The sequence below is a fragment of the Gnatocerus cornutus genome, chromosome 3, assembly GCF_029298725.1.
Source record: "Gnatocerus cornutus isolate USDA-ARS CGAHR chromosome 3, icGnaCorn1.1, whole genome shotgun sequence".
Classification (NCBI taxonomy): Eukaryota; Metazoa; Arthropoda; class Insecta; order Coleoptera; family Tenebrionidae; genus Gnatocerus; species Gnatocerus cornutus.
Window position 1 is genome coordinate 15,919,184 of NC_142235.1, and position 24,265 is coordinate 15,943,448.

The 24,265-nt window shown below is 38.6% G+C and overlaps 7 protein-coding genes across 7 annotated transcripts in view; 1 reads left to right on the plus strand and 6 right to left on the minus strand.

Annotated features, from left to right (window-relative positions):
- The window catches only part of Flo2 (flotillin-2), an 86,091-nt gene that overhangs the window by 9,582 nt on the left and 52,244 nt on the right, over positions 1-24,265 (plus strand). The window lies entirely within an intron of this gene.
- On the minus strand, positions 951-2,998 carry LOC148177484 (glucose dehydrogenase [FAD, quinone]-like). Its single transcript, XM_088031930.1, has 2 exons — positions 2,757-2,998; positions 951-2,712 (listed from the first exon to the last, which is right to left on the minus strand). The coding sequence occupies exons 1-2, from the start codon at positions 2,860-2,862 to the stop codon at positions 1,010-1,012; spliced, it is 1,809 nt and encodes a 602-aa protein (XP_087888056.1). The 5' UTR covers positions 2,863-2,998; the 3' UTR covers positions 951-1,009.
- LOC148177485 (glucose dehydrogenase [FAD, quinone]-like) lies at positions 3,799-6,488 on the minus strand. The gene is made up of 3 exons (XM_088031914.1): positions 6,245-6,488; positions 5,776-5,991; positions 3,799-5,576 (listed from the first exon to the last, which is right to left on the minus strand). The coding sequence occupies exons 1-3, from the start codon at positions 6,441-6,443 to the stop codon at positions 3,952-3,954; spliced, it is 2,040 nt and encodes a 679-aa protein (XP_087888040.1). The 5' UTR covers positions 6,444-6,488; the 3' UTR covers positions 3,799-3,951.
- Positions 9,326-11,432, minus strand: LOC148177486 (glucose dehydrogenase [FAD, quinone]-like). Its single transcript, XM_088031922.1, has 3 exons — positions 11,207-11,432; positions 10,941-11,156; positions 9,326-10,894 (listed from the first exon to the last, which is right to left on the minus strand). Exons 1-3 carry the CDS (start codon positions 11,394-11,396, stop codon positions 9,429-9,431), a joined length of 1,872 nt encoding a protein of 623 aa, XP_087888048.1. The 5' UTR covers positions 11,397-11,432; the 3' UTR covers positions 9,326-9,428.
- Positions 13,876-17,107, minus strand: LOC148177487 (glucose dehydrogenase [FAD, quinone]-like). Its single transcript, XM_088031923.1, has 4 exons — positions 16,998-17,107; positions 15,686-15,853; positions 15,409-15,636; positions 13,876-15,363 (listed from the first exon to the last, which is right to left on the minus strand). The coding sequence occupies exons 2-4, from the start codon at positions 15,834-15,836 to the stop codon at positions 13,877-13,879; spliced, it is 1,866 nt and encodes a 621-aa protein (XP_087888049.1). The 5' UTR covers positions 15,837-15,853; positions 16,998-17,107; the 3' UTR covers position 13,876.
- On the minus strand, positions 17,447-18,231 carry LOC148177488 (uncharacterized). The gene is made up of 4 exons (XM_088032024.1): positions 18,070-18,231; positions 17,901-18,022; positions 17,688-17,852; positions 17,447-17,639 (listed from the first exon to the last, which is right to left on the minus strand). The coding sequence occupies exons 1-4, from the start codon at positions 18,157-18,159 to the stop codon at positions 17,492-17,494; spliced, it is 525 nt and encodes a 174-aa protein (XP_087888150.1). The 5' UTR covers positions 18,160-18,231; the 3' UTR covers positions 17,447-17,491.
- Positions 20,458-23,987, minus strand: LOC148177489 (glucose dehydrogenase [FAD, quinone]-like). The gene is made up of 3 exons (XM_088031928.1): positions 23,871-23,987; positions 22,261-22,515; positions 20,458-22,214 (listed from the first exon to the last, which is right to left on the minus strand). The coding sequence occupies exons 2-3, from the start codon at positions 22,505-22,507 to the stop codon at positions 20,626-20,628; spliced, it is 1,836 nt and encodes a 611-aa protein (XP_087888054.1). The 5' UTR covers positions 22,508-22,515; positions 23,871-23,987; the 3' UTR covers positions 20,458-20,625.

A 24,265-nucleotide genomic window follows, 5' to 3' on the forward strand; every position in this document is an offset into this window, starting at 1 on the left:
GTGGGCCGAGATCAGTGTCTACCTAATGATTTTTGAAAATTATTATAATATAAATAATAATAATTATTGTTTGGTTATCTAACCAACGTTCTAATCATTATAGTTGTAAAGCGGCATTTTTTAATTTGTACGGAAAAACATGGGCGACTAGATGAAAATCTTTGAAACACGGTGTATTATTAAAGGGTTATCCTTCTTGGAAAATCGGTGTATCAGTCTTAGGAAGTCACAAGAAAATTATGGGAAATCGTTAGGAAATCACTAGAAAATTAGAAAAAAAACATTAGGACATCAAAGGCAATCAATAGGGGAAATCAGAGGATATCACTATGAAATCTGGGGAATTCAGACGAAATCATAAGGAAATCACAGGGAAAGTTAGACGAAATCATAAGGAAACCAGGGAAAGTTGGACGAAATTACAATAAAATCGACGAGGAAATCAGGAGAAGTTAGGTGTATTCCATTTTTGAGAAGTATTAACTCGTGATAAGTGATTATATCATCATTAGAAAATTAGGGGAAATCATTAGGGCATTAGGGACAATCAATAGGAAATCAGAGGGTCTCACTAGGAAATCTGGGGAAGTCAGACGAAATCACAAGGGAATCAGGGGAAGTTAGTCGAAATCACAATGAAATCTGCGAGGAAATTAAGGGAAGTCAGGTGTATGCCATTTTTGAGATGTATTAATCCTTGGGGTGTTAATCATTATTATTAGTTTTAAATTGTTTTCCTCGTTTACGTATATTTTTATAGAAAATTTAATTTAGTTTAAAAAAGTTTCAGTAATCCGAATATTATCCTGTTCTAACTGATTAAAATGTATACTACACTCGTTGCATTGTGTCGGTAAAACAGCATTCTGTATATATATTCGTTCAGTGCACGATTGGTTGCATACAGTACACGTAATTTCACAAACATTCGGGACGAAAATGTTGTCTAGTTTTTCTACACAATTTTATTAAAAAAGGACAGTCAAAGTCATCACAGTTATAACCCTTTTCACAAGACACCCCAATCTTCCTTAACAATATCAGCCCCCTTCTCACCCACCATAATGGAGGGCGCACTAGTATGCGCCGACAGAGTCGTCGGAATAACGCTAGAATCGATCACTCTCAACCCTCGAATTCCATACACTCTAAGTCTGGGATCCACAACAGCCTCCTTATCATCCCGAGGCCCCATTTTACAAGTCCCAATTTGGTGATGAAGCGTCGTCGTTAACCTCCTCAGAGCACACATCCAGTAGTCATCGGAATCAAAAACGAGCTTTTCACAACCTGGAATGGGGATATCGTGCATGGTCGAACCAAACTTTTGGAATGCTGGAGTCTGGCTTAGCTTCTGGATATATCGAATTCCGGCTAAAAGCGTCTTAATGTCTTTTCCTGAAGGATCTGTGAAGTAGTTCCCGTAGAACAAAGGCGGGTCGTAAGGATCCCGGGATTTGAGTTTCATGTATCCTCGGGATTCTGGATGGAGGAGCATTGGGAAGACAGTCCATGCTGGACCTTGTTCCAGAGGTTTGAAGACAGTGTTGTAGATGTCACGACGAAGACGGATTTCTTTGGCTACGATGAGACCATAGTCTGATTCTAAAGACCCAGTTCCGACGAAAACGAGCTCCAGGTCTGGGTAAGAGGGGTCGGGGATCGATCCAGTGTTGATGTAAGCCAAGGCTTCAACACCTGCGAGACTTGTGAAGACTCCTTTACCTTGGAAGATCCATTTGAAGAACTCGTTGGGGTTTAAAACAGTTTCGCGGGGTTCTACCGTTTCGTTGATCTTAAACGCTAAGCCGAGGTAAGCGATGTGGTCGTAGAGGAGTTGCCCCACTGGTAGGTCTTGGATGAGTGGAATTTCCAACTCGGCTAGGTGCTCCTTGGGGCCGATTCCAGACAGCATTAATAACTGAGGGGAGTTTAGGGAACCTGCTGATAGAATAACTTCTTTTGAAGCCTTTACAGTGAAGGTGATACCTCGGTTGCGGAACTCCACACCAAGTGCTCTTTTGGTGATTGGATCAATGAGGATTTTAGTTACTCTGGTGGAAGTCACGATATCCAAATTTCTTCGTGAGTTAATGATGGGGTAAAGAAACGCATCTGCGGTACTAACTCTCTTCCCCCGCCTTATCGTAGCTTGGATTTGAGAGTACCCCATGTAGTCTCCAGAATTGTAATCAACAACTTTCTCTCCAAGCTCCACACCGGCTTCAATGAACGCATCCGTTATCTTCGATTTAAACGGGTACTCTATTGACATCGGCCCGTTGGTACTGTGGTACTTACCTTCACAGACCCCACCAAGTCTACAGTTTTCAGACTTTTTAAAATAAGGAAGAACATCCTTGTACGACCATCCTTCGTTCCCTTCCCGGTACCACTTTTCATAGTCTTTCGGGTTTCCTCGCGTATATATCATGTAGTTGATGACACTGGTACCACCGAGGGCTTTTCCTCGCGGCCACGCGCAGATTTGGTCTTCCATGGCGAGACACGTTCCTTCTTGACGTTGCATTGTGTAGTTCCAATTGTAAGGCGTGAGCTGAAAAACTGCAGCTAGTAGTGGCATTTTAGTGAGAAGGTTCCCGGGGTTCCCAGCTTCCAAAAGGAGGATTTTCCAAGAAGAGATTTCTGAGAGGCGACTGGCGAGGACAGCGCCACTGGAGCCCGAGCCGACAACTATAAAGTCGTACTCGCCTGAAAAACTGTCTTAGATTTATTCGGATGAAAGTGGTACTCACCCTGAGTTGGTCTTGTGAACGAATTGGGATCGATCCATCTTCCGGTAATCTGGCTATCAACTTGTAAGATTACCAAACTTGTATAAAAAAGAGCGAAATTCTTCATAGCTCTTTTGAAATTCTGTTACTGTTCACATGTCTGTGTTAATTGCAACGCTTCGATGATACCGCCAAAACAGGTTGTGCCAAAGGTAAGCGACATTGACTATAACAAGGTCTTTGTGGAGACGATAAAGTTTTTAATTGCAAGGTGGGTGACCCTAGATATCAAGGTTGGTAACATTTTCTAACGGAATTTAACGGTTCTTTTATCAAATTTGGGGTTTTAATGATTTTATGACGATTTGAAGAATATGCAGGAAATGTCGCGAGTCTTGCAAAGACAGTTTCTGACGAGTTTGGTTTGCTTTTTGAAAAATCCTCAAGGAAAAATAAAACATATTGCGAGTATTATATTGTGATCCAAATGTAGAGAGAAATAGACGAATTTTTGAAATTTTGATTCAAAACTCCTCCCTTTTTTGATAAGAAAATGGAGAAGGATTGAAATCGGATTAAAACCCTAAAAAATATTCACTTTTTGGGTGGCATTGTTTTTATCGCAGTAGTTTTTGTAACAAAAAACGCTTGTCAACGACCTATTCGATCGTAAGTTTTCATTCATTGGCTACAGGCCTAAAACCATTTTTATTGGATAAATTTCTAAGCTAATTAAAATCATGCTTCAAAGGGAGTCAATTTATTGGATGTTGGTGACAAAGACAAAGATGCAGAAAACTAAATAAATCGAGCGCTGATTTGCTGCGTAACTTTTTCAGTGGATTTAGTTTATTGGACGGAAATGACAAAAAATGCGACCAATAAAATTCTAGAGCAGACGACTTAAATTTAGTCATTGATTTTTTTTTTATAAATCTCGAAGAATAAATTTTAAGAATTCAAAATTTTTTGTTTTTGAAACTATGTATGTTGATCTAGAATAGACCGAATATTTTGAAAGTTTTCTTTGGAATTGTATGCTAAAGAAGGAATAAGCGGAAACTAAAAGAGAAACGATTTATTCTTTAATTAAAAATTACTTCGCACATTACAGTACTACTTCAAGCGATTTTAAGTAAAAATCTTAGTCTATATCAAAATACTGCGACGCTGCGTCTTCTTCTTTGAGGCAGTGGACGACCAACGAGTCTATAAATTAATGTTCTTCCCAGTCTTCTATAATAAGATGAGCGGCTTTCTCCCCAATCATCATGGAAGTAGCCATCAAATTCCCTGTAATAGGCACAGGAATAACACTCGCATCCGCTACTCTCAAGTTATGGATTCCATGAACCTTAAGATGGCTATCTACCACCGCTTCATGATCAGTTTTCGGTCCCATTCTAGCAGTACCACTCACATCTTCAGTTGGTACGACCAAGTACTTAATAGCACACTCCCAGTACGCGTCGGTGCCAAACTCAGTACCTTCACATCCATGAATCGCGTGTTTGTTAAGGGTCAATCCTAATTTCAAGAAAGGTTCAGTATGACTGAGTTTATTGGCGTAGTAGATTCCTGCCAACATTGTCCGGAAGTCTTTTCCGTCTTCATCAGAGAGGAAATGTGGCTCAATGATTGGTTCGTGAAGAGGATCAGCGGTGTGGAGCTTCACAATGCCTTTAGAATGGGGGTGGTTGAGGGTGACAATGATTTTAACGTAGTCGTGGTGCTCAAGGGGTTTCCAAATCGAATCGTAGTGGATTTTGGAGAGCTTCATCCAGTTGTAGTCTTCGAACTTAGCGGGTGCTTTGGAGACGACCTGGAGCTCAATATCTGGGTAGGTTTCAGGTGCTTTGGTCAAGTTGGAGTGGATGAAGATAATCGCTTCAGTTCCAGGGGCTGTAAGGGGGCCTTTGCCGTGCCTCAAGTAGTTGAACATATTGTCGTTATTGAGGATCTCGTTGGTTTCATGGTGGTATTGTTCTTGGACGTGGTGTTCTTGTTCTTGTTGTTGGTCGTTGTGTTCATGCTCATGTTCGTGATGATCATGGTGTTCATGCTCGTGGTTCTTTGATTTGACGTCGACAAGGTCATGGTGCTTATATTTGTCTTCATCATGGTCTTTATGCTTGTACACAAAATCTAGACCAATGAAGCTGGGGCGAATGTTAAGGTTCTTCCCCACCGGGAGATCACACACCAAGTCAATCTCATGCTTCAAGCATTCATCTTTCGGCCCAATTCCCGAAAGAATGAGAATCTTCGGGGTGTTGATCGCCCCTGCTGCCAAAATAACTTCCTTCTTCGCCTTAGCAGTGAAGATCTTTCCATCATGAATGTACTTTACCCCTTTTGCTTCTTTAGTATGGGTACTAACCAAAACCTTCAGAACTTGCGATAAAGGTTTGACAACCAAATTATCTCTTTTGATCGCTGGCTCGAGGTACCCGCTAGCAGCACTGTACCTCTCCCCACACTTTGTAATCAATTGAGGAATGCTCGCACCAACTTGGTGCTTCCCGTTGTAATCAACAACGTGCATGTGGAGTTCTTTAGCGGCTTCTAATGTGTGCTCCGCTAAAGGAGAAAGATGTTGAGGATGCTGCACGTGTTGGGCGCCACCACGATGATGGAACTTCTTGTCGAAGGGCTCGAAATGCGCGTCTTCGATTTTCTTGTAGAAGGGTAAGACGTCGGACCAGCACCAACCTTTATTGCCGATGTCAGCCCAGATGTCGTAGTCACGGGGGTTTCCGCGAGTGTAAATCATGGAGTTGATGGTACTGGAGCCGCCCAGGGCGCGGCCGGAGGGGATGGTACATTTGTGGTCCAACATGCCTAGAAGGGCGGACAGTGTCAGAAAATTTTGGGAGAACGTGAATAAAAAAATTTATGAAAATATGTAAAACAAAATGGCGGATCCAACATGGCGTTAGTGAAAGAATCGTCGACCAAAATAAAAAGGTGGTCAAGTTTCTCGTATTTCCAAAGTGTAATTTAGTAATTTTTTATATCCGTGTTTTTAATTATCGCTTACCTAAACATGAGTAATTCTGCGGGGTGGTGGTAAATCCCCAGTTATAATGAGTGTTCCTCAAAACTTCCCAATTCTTCGGGACTCTTGTCGCTTTGTTTTCAACACCGCCGGCTTCCAGCAAAAGGACTTTCCATTCCGGGATTTCGGACAATCTGGAGGCCAAAACAGATCCAGACGTTCCGCCACCAATCACTATGAAGTCATACTGGACGTGATCTGCAATTAAAACGAGAAAAAAATTATTAGCATCTGATTTTCTGATCCACCGACTCTCCCTGATACTCCAATTATCGTGCTCATCAAAGCGATAAGTAGTGCGTAGTTGTATGTAGATCAAAAATTTTGATATCGAGCGAATCCTTTTGGTAACTTTGGCCTTTCTTTCGGAATTGTGTGTGAAGAGCCGCTGACACATCCCCGCTCCTACCGCATCTCCCCCGATTTATTACAGTGAAAATTATTATCTCACCTTCGATTTCCTCTTTGTGCTCCCCCAAAGTTCGTTCTTGCGTCTTGTAGCTGCTGTACGAAGTCGCAACATGTTTGAGTTCGTCGACGTTGGCTTTAAACTCTTCCATGTACTTGTCCGCCAGCTCGAACGGCCAAACATCTTTCTCTGATGCCGCTGCGGAGCACAAGATCCCGAAGAGAACGCACAAACGCAACATGTTATCGAATGAAGTCGAACTCACACAGTTCGAATTTATATCTCGATATTTTGTTTTTTTCTTGTGGGGAAAAACCGCATCGCCGAGACCTGTTGGATTATCCTAATGTCTTCGCAGGAATTGATTGGCGACCTTTTGATTTTATTACATGCAGCGAGGTGCATTCAACTGACCACAGAAGAGGGTAGACATAAAAGGAAGATGTGGAGCACCACTGAGGAACTGATTTCTGGACGATTCTGGGGGTTTTATACTTTCGAGGCGAATTTAGGGAAATTCCGTTGTTTCCGCTTTGTGCTTTGGATAAAAACACTAATCGTTATTTTTTCCATAATGATCGTCTGTGGTTGGATGCTTAATTGCGTCTTTTGTTTTGGTATCAGATTTTTGGTGGTTCGTCGAACAGATAAAATTACGGCGAATTTCCACTGCTCATTAACGTCATTTTCTAAGAGTTTGTCCAGTAGGCTGTGACTGGTAACGTGTGTCGTAACATCTGTCATTCCCTAAGATCCCTCAATTATTTGACTTTTAAGCGTCGAGTTTGGACACACGCTCATAGGGCGCCAGTCGACTAGATAAATAATTCATTTGCTCACTTTGTAGTTACATCAGCTTTGTTTGATTTTGATCCAACCACTTTACAGTGTGAAGTGGTTCTGCAAATATCACTTCTGTGGTCAAAAAACTACCAAAATTACCCACTTGTTTGTTTTCTACGCTATTTTTCCTCCAGGCGACAGGCCAAAAATGTACTCATTTCCCACCTCTTCGGAAAATCCGGTTATCACATTTCAATCTCACTTTATTCAATATCATTGTTATTAATTATGAGTAATATTTGTATTAAATACCATCAACAAGGTTAAAACCACAATTGGAAATGAGTATGATCATTTTTTTTCTTTATTATTTTACCGATTCCGCATATTTAAATACCATCACTTCGTGGAGAGTCCGTGTCAACAGTGACGTCATTGTAAAAGTGGTCATTATTTTTTTTCTGACATTGATTTCCCACAGTCTTTGAACTCGCATGTGCGAAGAAACGGTACCTAAAGAGATCATGTTATGGTAATTTGATTTGTGGGTTTGGGAATTTTAATCGAAGGTGCGTAAAATAATAACGCGTTATTAGTGTTTGTTTACGATTATTGGCGTCTTCTCTATGTTGTTTTTACGTAAAATCAAGAGATTTTAGAGTTTGAAGTTTTAAGATTCTAAAAATTCTAAGAATAGTGTGTAAATTTGCTAATCCTAAAAGAAAGTGCTAGAGATTCTATACATTTGTAAAGTCTTGAAATAAATTTTTTTATACAGATACTAAAGATTTTTTTTTAGATATTTTAAAATCTCTATCTTACATAGAAATTCAAGCTTTTATAGAGATTTTAGAGAATTCACAGTTGATAAATATATTTTATTATTCAAATAGACAAGAAGATTTGAAGATTTCTTTGCGGCAAAAGTCTATAGGAAAAGATTTTATATGTTTAAATACCCTACAAATATACAGGGTGTTTTTGAAAAGAATGTACAAAAAAGTGTGGTAATTTCTTGTCACAAGTTGGGCCGATTAAGTGAAAAAAGCTTCAGTAAAAGTATTTTTGTTTTCTAGATAAAATTACACAAAAATTTCAGTAAACTTGTTTGTGCGCCACTGATTTAAAAGTGAACAAAAAATCATGTTGGTGGTTGCTTAGGAAACAAGTCATTCCAGGTGCGTTTTTTGCCAGTGGTGTAGAAAGTACTAGGATTGGATTTAATTTTACCATGTCAGTTTTTGATTTAAAAATCGGTTTTCATACTTCATACTCCTTCTGGAATAGCGCAGAACTGTTTTGCACTTTAAAAACACTTTGTATATATTTTAGATGTTTTAAAATCGCTATATCTAAGAAAAATCTAAGATTTTATAGAGTATTTTATAGAGAATTTACAGAGGAACAGAGCCCGAAGCCGTTAAGGCAAAAATTCTAAAAAGTTTAGAGAAAATTTAGATCCTAGAGAATGTAGAACTTCTTAACATTTTAAAGAGCTTATATGTAGAGATGCTAGATATCCCAAATAGACAAGAATTTTGAAGATTCCAGTTCGGCAAAAGTCTTTAAGAAAAGATTCGATATTCTGAAATACCCTACAAATATGTTGAGCTCTTTTTAATTTCTGATGATCTTAAAGATACTATAGCTTGTTTCAAAATGATTTTTATCTAGTTATCTTAAACATGTAATTCCTTACTAGAACTAGCCCTCTCACTTTGGACTTGTCAAACGTAAAAATCTTCAATGGGGACAGAATTTAATCAAGAAACTTGAGTCAGTTTTTTTTCTTCAGCGATCCAACTGTCCCAGATCACTGTAGAGATTGTAGAGATTTATCAAATCCTAACGAATCTAAAACTCGTAGGGATCACAAATATTGTAAAAAAAATCTAAAATTTTGTGAAGATTGAAAATATTACCAAAACTTTGAAGACCCATAAAATTATCTGCCCCATTCGCTTGTAAAAACTGTTGAAATTGTAACATTTGAAGAATTTTAACCAGTTAAGGAAGAATCAGATTTTATAGAATCTGAAGGAATTGAAGGCTCTGAGGGAATCTTGAAGAATCTTATTTAGATTTCAGTTTGGAAAAAAATTTCTCTCATTCGTTGCTTCTATTGGGTTGCCCCGCCCCTCCAGCACTGTTAATTCGTGATAAGATAAAGCGATTAGGTTTTTTTTCACAGCTTTTTACGGATTGCGCAAATCTTATTTGTTTGGCTACAACCAATCGCACGCAGAATTCCAACGCCCCAATTAAAAGGTGTGATTGATCAGGGACGTACGAGGGATTTCATTTTTTAGGGATATTTAGTTGACGAATAGAAAAAAAACATTCTACTTTTATTATTTATCATTTTGCAACTTTTATAAAAATACACAGAATATTTGGTGCGAAAACTTATACTTATAACAATAAACTTTGAACATTCTTCTTTTTATTTCCAACTTTCCTTAATCAAATCCGAAGCCTTCTCCCCGATCATAACAGCCGGCGCCATAGTATGCCCCGTTATAGTAACCGGAATAACACTAGCATCAGCAACCCTTAACTTATGCACCCCATGAACTCTCAAGGTGTTATCAACAACCGCATCTTTATCATTTTTCGGCCCCATTCTTGCAGTACCAGTAACATGTCTTAAACTAATCGACAAGTGTCGAACCGCACACTTCCAGTACTCATCGGTACCCCAAGTGTGACCTTCACAACCAGCAACTTGGTTCTCGTTCGGTACTAAATGTAGTTCTTTCATTACTGCCGTGTCAGCGAAACTTAGAGCTTTCCGAATACCAGCTACAAGAGTATTAAGATCTTCGTCTTCAGGATCTGATAATTGATTAGGGTCCACTAGTGGGTGGTGAAGAGGATCTTTGTCTTTTAGGGTTACCGTACCAGTGGATTTCGGGTGTGCTAACATGACGCCGATGTTGATGGCTTTTCTTCCGTCGACGGGTTTCCACAAGGTTTCGTATACTTCTGGTTTGAATCTGAAGGGGTTGGTGAGGGCGGTACTTGAGATTTTTTTTCCGAAGAAGAAGACTTCGATGTCGGGGTACTTCGTTTTGTCTTTGGATACTTCAGTTTGGATGTAGCCAATAACTTCACAGCCGGTGGTGGTGAGAGGGCCTTTACCTTCTTTGAGGTATTCTAATACTTCGTCGGCATCGTATTTGTCTTCGGGTTCGGTACCATTGTAGAGGAAATCAAGACCGAAGAAAGCAATGTGGTCTTTAAAGTGGTGCCCAACTGGTAAGTCTTCTACCACAGGAATGTCGAGTTTCTCGAGGGTGTCTTTTGGTCCGATTCCCGACAACATGAGAAGCTGAGGAGTGTTGATGGTACCCGCTGAGACGATCACTTCTTTGTGTGCACCAGCTTTGTGGAGTTTATCGTCGTGGAGGTACTCCACACCTGTCGCTTCTTTAGTGTGGGGGCTAATGATGATCTTGGTGACGTGACTGAAGGGTTTCACCACTAAATTTGTTCTTTTGTGAGCTGGTTCTAGGTACGCCTGGGCGGTACTGTGTCTCTTTCCGTGCTTGGAGTTGATTTGGACGATCCCCAACCCAATTTGGTCTTTTCCGTTGTAATCAATAGTGTCGAGACCCAATTCTTTACCAGCAGCCAAAGAGTTCTCAGTCAAATGGGTTAAGTACTGAGGATGTTCGATGTGGAACGGTCCTCCACGGTTATGGTACTTATGGTCGTAGATCTTAAGATCGGCATCTTCTGCTTTTTTGAAATAAGGGAGAACATCGTCGTAGCACCAACCTTCATTGCCCAGATCAGCCCATAGATCGTAGTCCTTTTTGTTGCCACGGGTGTACATCATTCCGTTGATTGCGGTACTACCTCCTAGGGCCTTCCCTCCTGCGATAGCACATTGATTGTCGATCATCCCTGAAAAACAATTATAGTTTCAATAGATCGTTGGTACGAGTCGTACCTTTGCACCAGTGCTTTTGGGGGACGGTAGTGTAGGCCCAGTTATAGTCCGTGTTTTGGAGGAAGTGCCCCAGTTTTGGTACTTGCGTGTAGGGGGTTTCAGGCCCTCCCGCTTCCAAGAGGAGGACTTTCCATTCCGGGCGTTCTGTTAAACGATTTGCGATGACGGAGCCTGCGGCTCCAGCTCCGATGATGATGAAGTCATAATGTTCAGGATCTAGAATGGTACCAAATAGTATTCACAAGAAATGGTATAAGAAGTCGTACCTGTTATTTCTTCCGAGCTGTTATGCTGCTCAAAATCAAAATGTTTCTCTTGGAAAGTATGCGCAATCGCTGACTTCTTCAAATCTTCAATTCCAGTTCTAAACTCTTCGACGTACTTATCTGTTAAATGAAAAGGAGACGCCAGTACTAGCGTTCCGAGCAGCAATAATTTCGGAAGTTGTGGTAACATCTTAGCGGACGGTTCTTTCTGGAAACAGCAATTATACTGTCGAAATCTTCCGAATGTCGAAAATATAAAGAAATTTTAATGAGATTCCTAATTAATTAGGCTGATTTTGTGGCCTTGGTGGTGTCTTGTTAAACATTGTTCTATTTTTTTTGTGGTGTATTCTTTATTAAAATTAAAAAGGAAGGTCGTAATAAAAAAAAATTGGAGTGAGGTCGGTTTGGGACTCAAGAACGTCGGTCATAGCTTTGAATTTTTAGCAGTGTTCAGTAAAATTTGATCCATTTTATTGTTTTGTGTCAAAGTATAGAATTTTGGGGTTATTTTTCCCGGTGTAATTGACGGAATAAAAATAAAATTCCAGAAATGTTTTATAGCGAATTGTAATGCGAATTTTTTTAAATGTGGAAAAATTTGAATGACAGAGTTTCGTAGGTTGCAATTAAATTTAGAGTCAAGTCGACCCGAAGGCACAGAACGTACGTCGCAGCAATACATTTTTAACGGTGATCTTATTTTTGATTGTCTAAAGAAGGTCGATTCTTTCTTCACATAAGTCTCGTCATACCTTTTCTTTTTGGCAACAAATGTGGATGCGATTTTTACAAGCTTGAAATGAAAAAATGCGATTTTTGTTGAATTCTCTTATTTCAGTTTCTGTATTTTATCAGGACGGTATTTTATAGAAACATAATAACGAAATTTGCTGGTATTAAACGTACGTTTTCTTTTCTAGAACGACTTGAAATGGGATTTTTGCAATGTTTTTCCATTTCGTTTTAATTTCTGTATTATATGCAGACAGAATTTGCTAGAATCAAGTTCCACTCTACGTCTTTTTTTGAACCACTTGAAATGGGATTTTTATTGAATATTTTTATTATTGTTTCTGCAGTTTCTGTGTTTTTAAAATTAGCATTACTTGAAATTCGATTTTTACTAAATACTTTTTTTTTATTTTAATTTCTTTATTTGCATACAAACGGAACATATAATAACGAAACTTGCCATCATCAAGCTCCAACGTACGTTTTTTTTTCCAAAACCACATGAAATGCGATTTTTACATTTTACTATATCTATTTACCGAGAGAATTTGCAATATCTAAATATAAATATAATAAACTAGAATCAAGCTCCTACGTACGTCTTGTTTTATATTATAGTGCTAATGAAGCTCCATTCTACGTTTTTTACTGCTAATTCTCCAAACGTTTGTTTCTGTTTTCGTTTCTGCAGTTATTATATAGAAACGGTATTTATAACAACGAGACTGGCTAGAATCAAGCTTCAACGTACGTCTTTTTTTTAGAATCACTTGAAATGCGGTTTTTACTGAATACTCTAAAAAATGTTTCGTACTTCAATTTCTTCAGTATAGAAACGCAACTCGTAATAACGAAACTTATTAATTATCTAGCTCTAACGTACGTCTTACAAGATTTCATTATTTCTTTGCAATAACGAAACAAGAATCAAGCTACATCGTACGTTTTGTTTTACACAACCGCTTGAAATGCGATTTTTACATGAATCTATGACATTTATTTTAAGTTTATAGAGACAGAAGTTGTAATAACGAAATTTGCTAAATTAAATCACCGACGTACGTTCTCTTGAACGACTTGAAATATGAAATTTATTTGTACGGTGGTAGGTAAATGACCACCATTCAAAAGTGTTTAATTTCTTAGTCTAAATGACCATTTTGCTCCTATCTACTTAGCTCGGTTTAATGGTAATAAAGCTAATAAATAAACATTTAGAAACGAATTGCCACTCATTATTTCCACATTAGTTAGTTGTAAAGATAGAAACTTGTTTTTAAAAATGCAAAATATTTTTTTCTACAAGTTATTCACATTTTACATACCTAAATCGATTCAAAGCCGTTGTAAACTACACTAGAAAACGAGATGAACTACTAGAATGGCAAAATACCTTTCAGTTATATAAAAGCAATACAGGGTCGCCTCTCCTCCAACATTGGCTAGAATTGATCCTATCTCTTTCTGTATTTAATTAAATAGAATGAATAATGCAAGTGTTTTATGAGCACATGTTTTTTTAACTTTGATATTTACATCGGTAAATTGCGTTTTGTATTCATTAATTACCTTGCAACAATAAGGAAAGTGGGATATTTGGGTTCAAAAATTCCGCCAGTCATTGAGTTTGTAAACGAAACTGATTGTTGGCCTTACATAATTGAAGGAAAATATTTGCGTTGAGATATGTCAAGTGGACGGCGAAGTCTAATTGGTTATTACAAAAGTTCGAGGGAAAATTGGGGTAAATGTAGCATTGGAATTGACAGATTTCAGGGTGAACATGACGATGCATTTATTATTATCAAATTTTATAGCGCCATCTTGCCACATTTCAAACTGAGGTCATCTGTCACCACTTCCGACAGCCCATCAACACTTCCTATTTCCACACAAAGACGCCAAAGGTTTCTGTCTCTACAAATCAAACCTACATTACGCCCATTCTTGTTTTATCATGTCCGCCGCTTTCTCCCCAACCATATACGCGGGTACATTAGTATGTGCAGTTAATGGTATCGGAATGACACTCGTATCTGCAACTCTTAAATTGCTAACACCATAAACTTTAAGCTCGTGGTCCACGACGGCTTCGGGGTCCCATTTCGGCCCCATTTTACACGTCGCCACTTGATGGTGTAAAGTTGTGGTAACCGTTCGAAGAGCGCACTCCCAGTACTCGTCGGAATCAAACTGAAGACTCTCACACCCTGGAATGGGTGTCGTCACTAGTTGAGCATCGTACTTTTGAAACGTGGGGGCTCGGGCGATTTTTTGTACTTCTCTGATCGCGGCGATGAAGGTCTTCACGTCTCTGTTTCCGGGATCTGTGAAGAAGTTCCCGTAGAACCTCGGGAAGTGGAAGGGGTTCTTGGATTTGAGTTCTAAGTACCCGTAGGATTCTGGGTGGACCAACATTGGGAGGACGGACCAGACATATTTGCCCTCCCACGGTTTCCAGAAGGAGTTGTACACTTTGTCAGTGATCCTGAAGGTCTTTCTGTAGAACTCTCCTTTGTCGGTGTGAAGACCGCCGGAGAGGAAGATAAGTTCCATGTCTGGGTAAGGTTTGGGGTCTCTGGACACGTTGGATTTGAAGTACAGAAGAGCTTCAACACCTCCGAGACTTGTAAGAGGGCCTTCGCCTCTCAAGACGAGTTGGAGGAAGGAGCTCGGTTGTTCAATAACTCTCTGATCACTCACGATGGATTGGTTAACTGAGAACATTAACCCGAGGAATGTTAAATGGTCGTACAGTTTTCTTCCCACCGGTAGGTCTACAAGTACCGGGATCTCCAACTCCTCCAGGTGTTTCCTGGGTCCGATTCCCGATAACATGAGGAGTTGAGGAGAGTTGAAAGCACCGGCTGAAAGAATAACTTCTTTTGCCGCGAGAGCCGTGTGGTACTTCCGGTTTTTGATGTACTCAACTCCGTAGGTCTTTTTGGTGTTAGGATCGATGAGAACTTTAACAGCGCGACTCTTCGTTAAGATCGTCAAGTTGGGGCGATTTTTAATTGGTCTTAAGAAGGCTTCTTCACCACTCGATCTCAATCCTCTTCTTGTGGTAGCTTGCACGTAGGACACTCCCATTTGGTGTTTCCCGTTGTAATCAACGTAAGGGTGCCCCACTTCTTGGGCTGCTTTAATAAAAGCGTGAACTGATTCGGTGCGATATGGTACATCTTGTACTCCTAAGTACCCTCCTTTTGCGTGGTATCCCGGGTCTTGGCGCCTCACCAGGAAGTCTTCCGTTTTGACAAAGTATTTGAAGACGTCGCGGTACGACCATCCAGGGTTGCCCATCTTCTCCCATTTGTTGTAATCTTGACGATTTCCTCGAACGTGGATCATGTAGTTAATGATGCTAGTACCACCAAGAGCACGGCCACGAGGCCATGCCATTCTCTGGTCAATCATACCTAAAAGAACTTCGAGGTACTACTTTTAGTGGAGTAAAAACGTACCTAAGCACATGTTCTCTTGTCTTTCCATCGTGTAGTTCCAATTTAAGTTCGTGAATTGAAACAGTGGAGCTAGTACTGGAATGTCTGTCAACTCAGTCGCTTCTTCGCCCACTTCCAGGAGTAGTACCGTGTAATTCGTTTCTGTTAAACGGTTTGCTATGACGGTTCCTGCAGATCCTGATCCGACCACGATGAAGTCGAAGGTCGCTTGCTCAGGTAAGGGCACATCTGAAAGAAATTGTGACAGTTCTGGTTGATGAGTGCCGGTGGTACTTACCACGGTACGTGTTTAAGTCAATGTGCCGTTTGCTTCTGATGTTGGCTTCGTCATATTTTGACTTGGCGTTGTGGAGGTGTGACTCTACGGATTCCGCGGATGTCTGGAGGATGTTGAAGATGAGGGCGACGACGAGGAGTTTTGGAGACATCTGAACGTTTTCAGTCACTTTAGGGTTAAAATTAGGCAGAGTTAAACTAAACAAACGGGACTCTCTAAACGTTAAGTTAGTTTTGGTTGAGTTAGGTCAAAGAACTAAATTTGGTTAGATTCGTGTGAATCTTGGGCGAGGTGAACTGGATTTCTCTTGATTTTGAATGTTATTGTGAAAAGGTTCTGAGGTCATAGATGAGAATTATGGGAGTCTTCTACGGAGAAAGTAGAAAATTTTAATACAGTAGGGCCTCGATAATTCGTGCTTATTGGGGGATGAAACACACGGATAATTTAAACACAATTTTAAGACAGTTGATATACAGGTTATTCCTTATGAAGGACCGGATTCTTGGCAACAAAAGTGCGCATCTTTCTATCTGTCGTAGTTCCGGAGATATGGGGCACGGAAAATTCCGGAAAAATGCCACCCAAACAAATCGTACATTGAAAAAAAAAATGGATTTTTGAATTCGGAACATGAGTGAGACTTACTTTTATTTATGAAATGATTTTGACTTACTTTTTACAATTTTTGTTATGAGTTATGAGTTTGCAGCACCGGATTAGAAATTATTAATTAGGCAGTGAACCAAACAACATTGAAACAAAATGCTAAAATAGTGTTAACCAAGCTAGAATAAATGGCATTGAAGTTAAATTAAATTAAAATAATTTTAAAAAGAAACCAAATTCTTCTAGAGTGGGACTTGTTTAACTTGACTTAGAAAACATAGATTTTTGCCCAAATCAAATTGGATTTAATGGAAAAACGGCCCACGTTTTTTGAATTTAGTAAAAATTAATTGGCCTAACTTGAACCAGTAAGTTAAGCAGCTAAACTGGACTAAATTAGACTAAACGAAGTGCATCGAGTTAGACAGAATCTAAATAAATAAATAAATAAATAAATAAATTTATTGAATTTTTTCTTGTGGTAAAAAAGCTAAAAGCGGCACTTTTCCATTCTACTCATAAAGTATTTACTACAGCGCAATACTTCATCCATTGTTTTAGTCCAATTACCTATTAAATTAATCGAAATTAAGATCACGTGCTATACACTTAAGTACTACAGATGCGAGCCTACTATTAATTAATAATAATTAAGTAACACATTATTTGTTAAAATTAAAATTGCTACCGATTCCTTTCTCACGTTTTTCCTTAATCCACACCACTTTCACCTTGCACTTGCACTGACTCGAGAATACAATTTCTTCCTGAAGACTGAGCAGAATTTTTGACACCACTTTCCACCCAACTTAAATCGTTGTTTTGTCAGTTCACTTCGCACTCCCTTCCAGTATTTATTCCGCAGATAATTTTTGTAACACTACTTTTGGTCAATGATTCTTTAATATGAGAATAACGGTACTAAAAATATCTTCGTTTCTTTGAAGTATTAATTTTGATTTTGTCATTAAGATATAAGTGCACGCTTCAGGTCGAGGACCTCGGCGGGTGGAATTTATATGGATGCAGGTTTCGGTGGATATTGAAGGCTCGAAGAGCATCGTGCTTTTTCTGGTTGTTTCAGGTCACGGACGCGCGTTTTTTTGTATTTAACCGTTCAAACTGTAAATCAGGTAAAGTAAAAATAACTTTATTAACACCCTGTATATACAAATGTTGGTCGTATTACTAAATAATTTAAGCTTCGGTGATGACTTTGGGAACAGGTCCAGGAATTGGAACACTCTGTACTCTATAAGCGACGTGTTTTCCATGAGCGCTCTGGCTAACTGAAGCGGTACCCATCAGATCAATTTGGGGTCCACTCAGCGGGGTGACTTCAGTCCTGTCAAAATTATAATAAAACGCGTTTTTGTGACTCTCGCGAACTTACTTGACCACTCTGTAGCCTTTATCGTCAGCTTCGTAGAAAACGGTACGCTGGTAGTACCCGTCACTATACGAGTAGGATCCTTTCAAGTTAAGCCCATCTCTGGTTTCCTGTCTGGTATGAGACAAGTCACTGATGCCATCGTCGATGTCTGAGGAGAATTCGTACCTAGACAATTCCAGTAGTACTAATTTTAATAAAGAAAAAAATTGTTACTTTGCTGCTCTGTTCTGCTCCAATTCGAAGTCGTGGGGTTGATAGTTCTTGTTGATTTGAATAGAGGATTTTTGGGGGCGAGCTGCGATAACAACTACCGCGGCGAAGAAGACGAGAAAATGCTACAACACTTTTGTTAGGCGAAATAGGGATGGGTACTACTTCTTACCAATTGCGACATTGTGACGGTGTGATGTTGTTTAAAACCTGTAAGGTCTTGTGTCTTTATATACTTTTGTTTCGGGCTCATTAGTGGCATATCTGGTCATCTTCATTGAATTTTCCAAATTTTTGGTCAGAGTGCTGTGGGCAGGCACATTTACTTTCAATATTATGGGACAGGTTTCTGGGACTGAAATACTTTGAATTCTTTAATTGGATATATACAGAGGGTTCTCTTAAAATAATATTTGATGTTTTCCATGTTATAGTCTTTGGTACTACAACTATCAATGACATAAGGTGTTTAAGGTGTGTTGATAACACCCTAGAATATCAATTTTTATCTTCACAGAACCTTCAAATATGCTAATTTAGCTATTTGAAGGTTGACACAGTGCATAAAAATTGAACTCGGGCGTGCTTCTTTCTATTTTGTTATTAATTACCAAAACAGAGGTCACCTTTCATTCAACCTTTAAATTTTGAAAATAGCTTTCTTATGGTAAAAGTCTACCCGTTATCTAAATAGCGGAACTGTGAACGTGACATTGTACTTCTCTTTCTTCTTTCTTATTTTGCAGAATCTGAAAACATATTAATCGAACCGTGAATTGTTTAATGACGATCATGAACTTGAAACGATCAGGTTTGGTAATTTAAGTTGATAACGTTGGCAACCAGTAAAACTTCAAAGTGTGGTTGTGGAGAAAAGTTCAGCGATTTCTGATCATTGTCATAAAAATTACACGAATCTTATTAGTTTGGCAACAACCAATCACATGCAGAGTTACTGTTAGCGTAATGCAATGGCCTTATCAAAGGGTGCAGTTTATCAGGACCGTATTAGGGGGCATTTTTGTCTGAATTTTAATTACAATTTTCAAATTGGGAAAATACTATCGGCGATACCGAAAAGTGTTCAATTTTTTCGTGGTCATGCATTTTGCATACTGTAAATCAGGCTTTTAGCAGTGGTCTTTTTTTTCTTTGTATCTAAACATTTTATCTTGAGAATTCAACTCACCATAGGTTCGACCTATCAGAGACTTTAATTTTTTCAAATCAACCAATCACAACAAACTTTTTCTGGAAATTTCACGAGTGCAATTTTCAGTGACAATTCCACGCGAAAATACCACGCGAGAGTGACAATTGCACGCGAGCTGTCAGTTGCTTGTCAGTTCGTTGAATTCTCATGACGAATATAACTCGGGGGCTCGAAATTGTGAGCCCACTCGTTATATTACTTATGACTATTCAACTTTTGCTAATAAGAAGCCACTGCTCTTTGCGACCGGTTTTCTTCTAATTTTGCAATGGCTCTTGCTTTTTCGACTACAGTTAATTTCTAGGCATTTTTAACTAACTACTGTCATTAATTGTCATAAATGGATATTAGAAGTAAGCCTATGATTTAAAGTGAAAATTACGCTAGACAATTTTGATAAAACACACTTTTGCTATGTGTTGCATACACGATTTTTTCTGTTCGGCAATAAAAACGTATTAAAATAAAGATTAATAATAAAAATTGTTTAAAATGGTGTCATTTAGTAACCGAATTAAAAAAAATATTTTTTGTCTATGTATTTACGCTATGATTTGCTGACGAGTTTTTTTTGTTTCAGGTATGCAAGTAATTTTATTTCAATTACAAATAGCAGTATTTTCAATAAGGTAAAGTACTCTGTAGTAATTGCTCAAATATGATAGTTATAGCGTCGAAACTAGCAAAATTGTAGGTCAGAATGGAAAATATTGGAATTTTTTGACTCATCTTGAAAATGAAAATTTCTAAAATCCGTTTTTGTTGCTCAAAAAATTTGGAATTTGGAACCTACAGTCAACAAGTTAAAAGTAGTAATCGTTGTAAATTTTGTTGCTCTAGCGACAAAACTACTAATGTTACAGGAAAATATTGGAAATTTTTAACTCTTCTTAAAAATGAAAATTTATAAAATCCGTCTCCGTTTCTCAAAAAATTTGGGATCACGGAAGAATAGTTGACAGGTCAAAAATAGTAATTTCTCCATATTTTAATGTGTTAGCGTCAAAACTATCAAAGTTACATGTCCGAATGTAAAATATTGAAAATTCGTGGCTCATTTCTAAAATCCGACTCTGCCAACCAAAAAATTTGAAAGTTTCGACAGACAATCAACGAGTCAAAAATAGTGCTTTTTCCAAATTTTATTGCCTTAGTCAAAACTACTAACTTACAGGTCCGAATGTAAAATATTGAAAATTCGTGATTTGAGTAATTAATTGTTTAGAATTTTTCGAAAATTTTGAAATCACAAGTTTTTTTTATTTTAGATTTTTAAAGATTTTTTTATATCCACAGTTTTTATCTTTACTATCTTTTTGTTTCGTCTTTACTACCAGTAAAACGGAAAAGGTTTTATCATTTTATTACAATACATTTTTATAATAATTAATATCATTGTTTGTACAAAATACTAAGTACCTTCTAACTCAAGTATGTACAGTATACGGCGCATATAAAGAATACATGGTTGGTACAAAGATAAGCCCTTAAAACTACCGTAATCACAGGTTGTAACTATTTACTCCAGTCTTCTTTGATCATATCGGCTCCTTTTTCCGCAATCATGAAAGTCGGACCATTGGTATGAGCAGCCGGAATTTCCGGCATGATGGAAGCGTCGATGACACGTAACCTTTTAATACCATAGACTCTTAATCTACTATCAACCACCGCTCTCTTATCACTAGGAGGTCCCATCTTACACGTACCAGTTTGATGGTAAATGGTAAAAGTAAAGTGTCTAGCCACACATTTGAAGTACTCGTCGGTACCAAAGCCCTGCTCTTTACACTCGGGAATTGGCATGTTGTAAAGTCTTGTACCCAGCGATTTCAGCGCTGGTTGATTTGTAATGTTAAGTAACAATCGGATACCTCCAACGAGGGTATCCATGTCTTCTTCATACGCGAAGTAGTTGGGGAAGATGTAAGGCTTCGATCTGTAGTTGTTGTTTTTCAACATGATCCGACCTTTACTTTTGGGTCTCATCAACATGGGGAAAACCATGAAAGTTTCGTAAGGTTCGATGGATTTGAACACGGAGTCGTAGAGGTTATCTGTAATACCGAAGTCTTTTCGAAGAACTGGATCAGACACTATCGAGCCTGAGATGAAGAGGAGTTCGATGTCCGGGTAACCATCAGGGTCTGTCGGGTTCTTCAAGTCGTGGAAGACCAACACTTCGCATCCTCCGGGTACTGATAACGGCCCTTTGTGGAAGTTAAGATAGTCTCTCATATTCTCCACTGTTATCATCTTCTCAGTGTTCAACGAGTACGGCTTATCGATGATGAAAGTCAAACCTCCGACGGCTACGTGGTCCATGAGGTTATACCCAACTTTAAGGTTGGAGAGAACCGGAATCCCCATCTTGGTCAAGTGTTTCCTGGGTCCTATTCCCGATAACATGAGAAGTTGCGGGGAATTGATAGCACCAGCTGATACAATGACCTCTCTGGTGGCTCGAACTGTGTATTTCCTCCCAGCGATGACGAATTCGACACCCACAGCTTCTTTCGTTTTTGGATCGATGAGGATTTTACTGACCATGGTCTCCTTCTTCATGTGGAGGTTGGGGCGATCTCGAATCGGATGTAAGTACGCGCGACTCGAACTGTGTCGGACCCCATCTTTCATTGTGACTTGTAACCTGGAGACTCCAACTTGCACAGGTCCGTTGTAATCCACGTGCTTGATCCCATTCTCGATGCTCCCTTCGATGATGGCATCCGCAATCTTCGTCTTAAAGGGTGCGTACCCCACATTGAGGTACCCTGACGTGTTATGGTACTCCATATTTGGCGAATCATCCACCGTGAAATTCTCAATCTTCTTAAAATAGGGTAGAACGTCTTTAAACGACCACCCTTCGTTCCCCAGATTCGCCCAATTATCATAATCCCTTCTATTCCCTCGGGTGTAGATCATATAATTGAGGACACTAGAACCACCCACGACTTTACCCCGAGGCCAGTTACACTGTTGGTTGTCCATCCCCATGCAGAATCTGTTACTGGGGGTAGTTTTATATTTCCAGTTAGAATCGGTGAATTGGAGGTAGTTCGCGAGGATTGGCATATCCATGAGATAGTTCTCGGTACGACCTGCATCAAGGAGTTAGTTAAGAGTTTTGAAGAGTAGAGGACGTACCTGCTTCGATGAGGAGGACATTCCATTCTGGGTTCTCTGACAGTCTGTTGGCAACGACGCAACCGGCAGTTCCGGCACCTACGACGATGAAGTCGTACTGTGGAAGAATGTTGCGGACGTCGCGTGGTTCAAGGTTAATTTGGTCTTCGCCTTCTTGGACGATTCTGACGAGACCGTCTAATACTGATTGTTGGCGGGTGGCGGTGATGAGGGCGAAGACGACGAGGTAGTGCGGAGTTTTGAGCATTTTGACTTCTGCAAAGGGGAAAATTGTATTTTAAGAATCGAAGAAAATGGACTAGGATTTGAAAGTCTACGTATTCTAGATTTGATATTGCGATAAATCTTACTTTTAACTCCTATTTTGAGAATCCAGAAGGGATGATTTTGCTACTTTTTAAAAGTTTTATTGTTTTAATTTAACATTTAAAATGCAAGAAACCGGAATTTTTTATTTAAAATAAATAACATCAAAAATTTCAGAATCAGAGGATTAGAAAACCCAAAAAGTCGTTGAAATTTTGAATCTAGGACGGAAGCTCAATTCAAATTGATCGAAAATGACATCAAACTGCGCAAAATTGCCCTGAATGTTGTAACCGTTAATCGTCATTGCTCGTTCGTTTTCAGGATTTCCAGAATAAATTTATATTCCATTTCCTGCTTAACCAATAGAAGGAAAGTTTATTAAAAAATATTGCAATTGCATTTTTGTGTCGTCATTACAATTTTGTTTTACCAAATTGAAGCAAGTTTTTATCCGAATTCTTCCGTTGATTTTATCTTTCAGGTAAACAACACGAAATAATTGGATGGAATTCCCTTGCAAAAATTAGTCAACCGTCGAACCAAAGCTAGTGTTAACACGTGTTAAGAAACAACACCAACTGACTCAACTTTGTGGTGATGTTGCACGAAAAATGAATAATCAGAGCATTTCAAAATTATTAAAAAATCGATTTTGGTTGTTACGTAACAATTTGTTCATTGATAACATGTACAAATCGAACATTCTAGTTTTACAACGAACTTAGTTCCTTTCCCTATCGCCGCCTGATAACTGTTAATGTAATTTTAATGTCTTTTCAACTATTTTACACTTTCGGTGTATTTTTCAACTTTGGTATGATAAAATTTTCATTGCTTAATGCAGTTGCATTGGGACATAATGCGCTTGTTCACTTTTCTTTTCAGTGAAGCAATCGCAAAATCAAGGATACATTACAAAGATGAGTGTTAACATCAGAAATTCTCGTATTAACTAGCAATCAACTTTATTAGTTCGGTAAACAACAGGTCAGAAGTTGGCAACATTTCAAAGTACAAAAACAGTTGCAAATTCTGCTTATAAGTCGCGATTACTTTCAATTATTGGGTCAATTTTAATAAAATTTACAGTTTGCGCAAAAGTAGTGAAAGTGGTTGGAGCTCACGGTCAAGGAGAATAGTACGAGTGCGATACAGATTGTAAAAAAAGTGAACGAAAACTGAAGCAAAGAATTTTTCTTAGTTGTGAAACTGGCACTCAGTGTTGTAAGGTATTTATTCGTGGTAAAATAAGAAAAAAAAATTAATTAGATTTTAAAGTACAAATTTGTGAGGGTACTTACATTTTTTTTTCACTAAACTCACTAGAATTTTGTCATAGTGTCAATTCACCACGTTCAGATCACTCAACACTGCAGTTTGTTCTGCTTTATGTCTTAACGAGGTTGTTTTAGTCTCCCTCTTCTTTAGTACCTTGAATTTGTGCACTTTATTAGGATTTTCCCCCACTCGAATTACTCTGGTTATTTGTTTATGTTGTTCTGTTTTCATTGAAGAAAGCTGTAAATATTGGAAATGTGAACTTTATCTAGCAAAAATTTTGAGTTTTTTATTTGTTCTTTTTTTGCTTGGTGGCTAGTTGGAGTCAAAGACCCAATACTGTATTTATTCGGCTAAATTTAGCAAAACTGTTCGAAAATAATAAAAATCTAGAATTTTGAATGTTGGAATTTGCCAC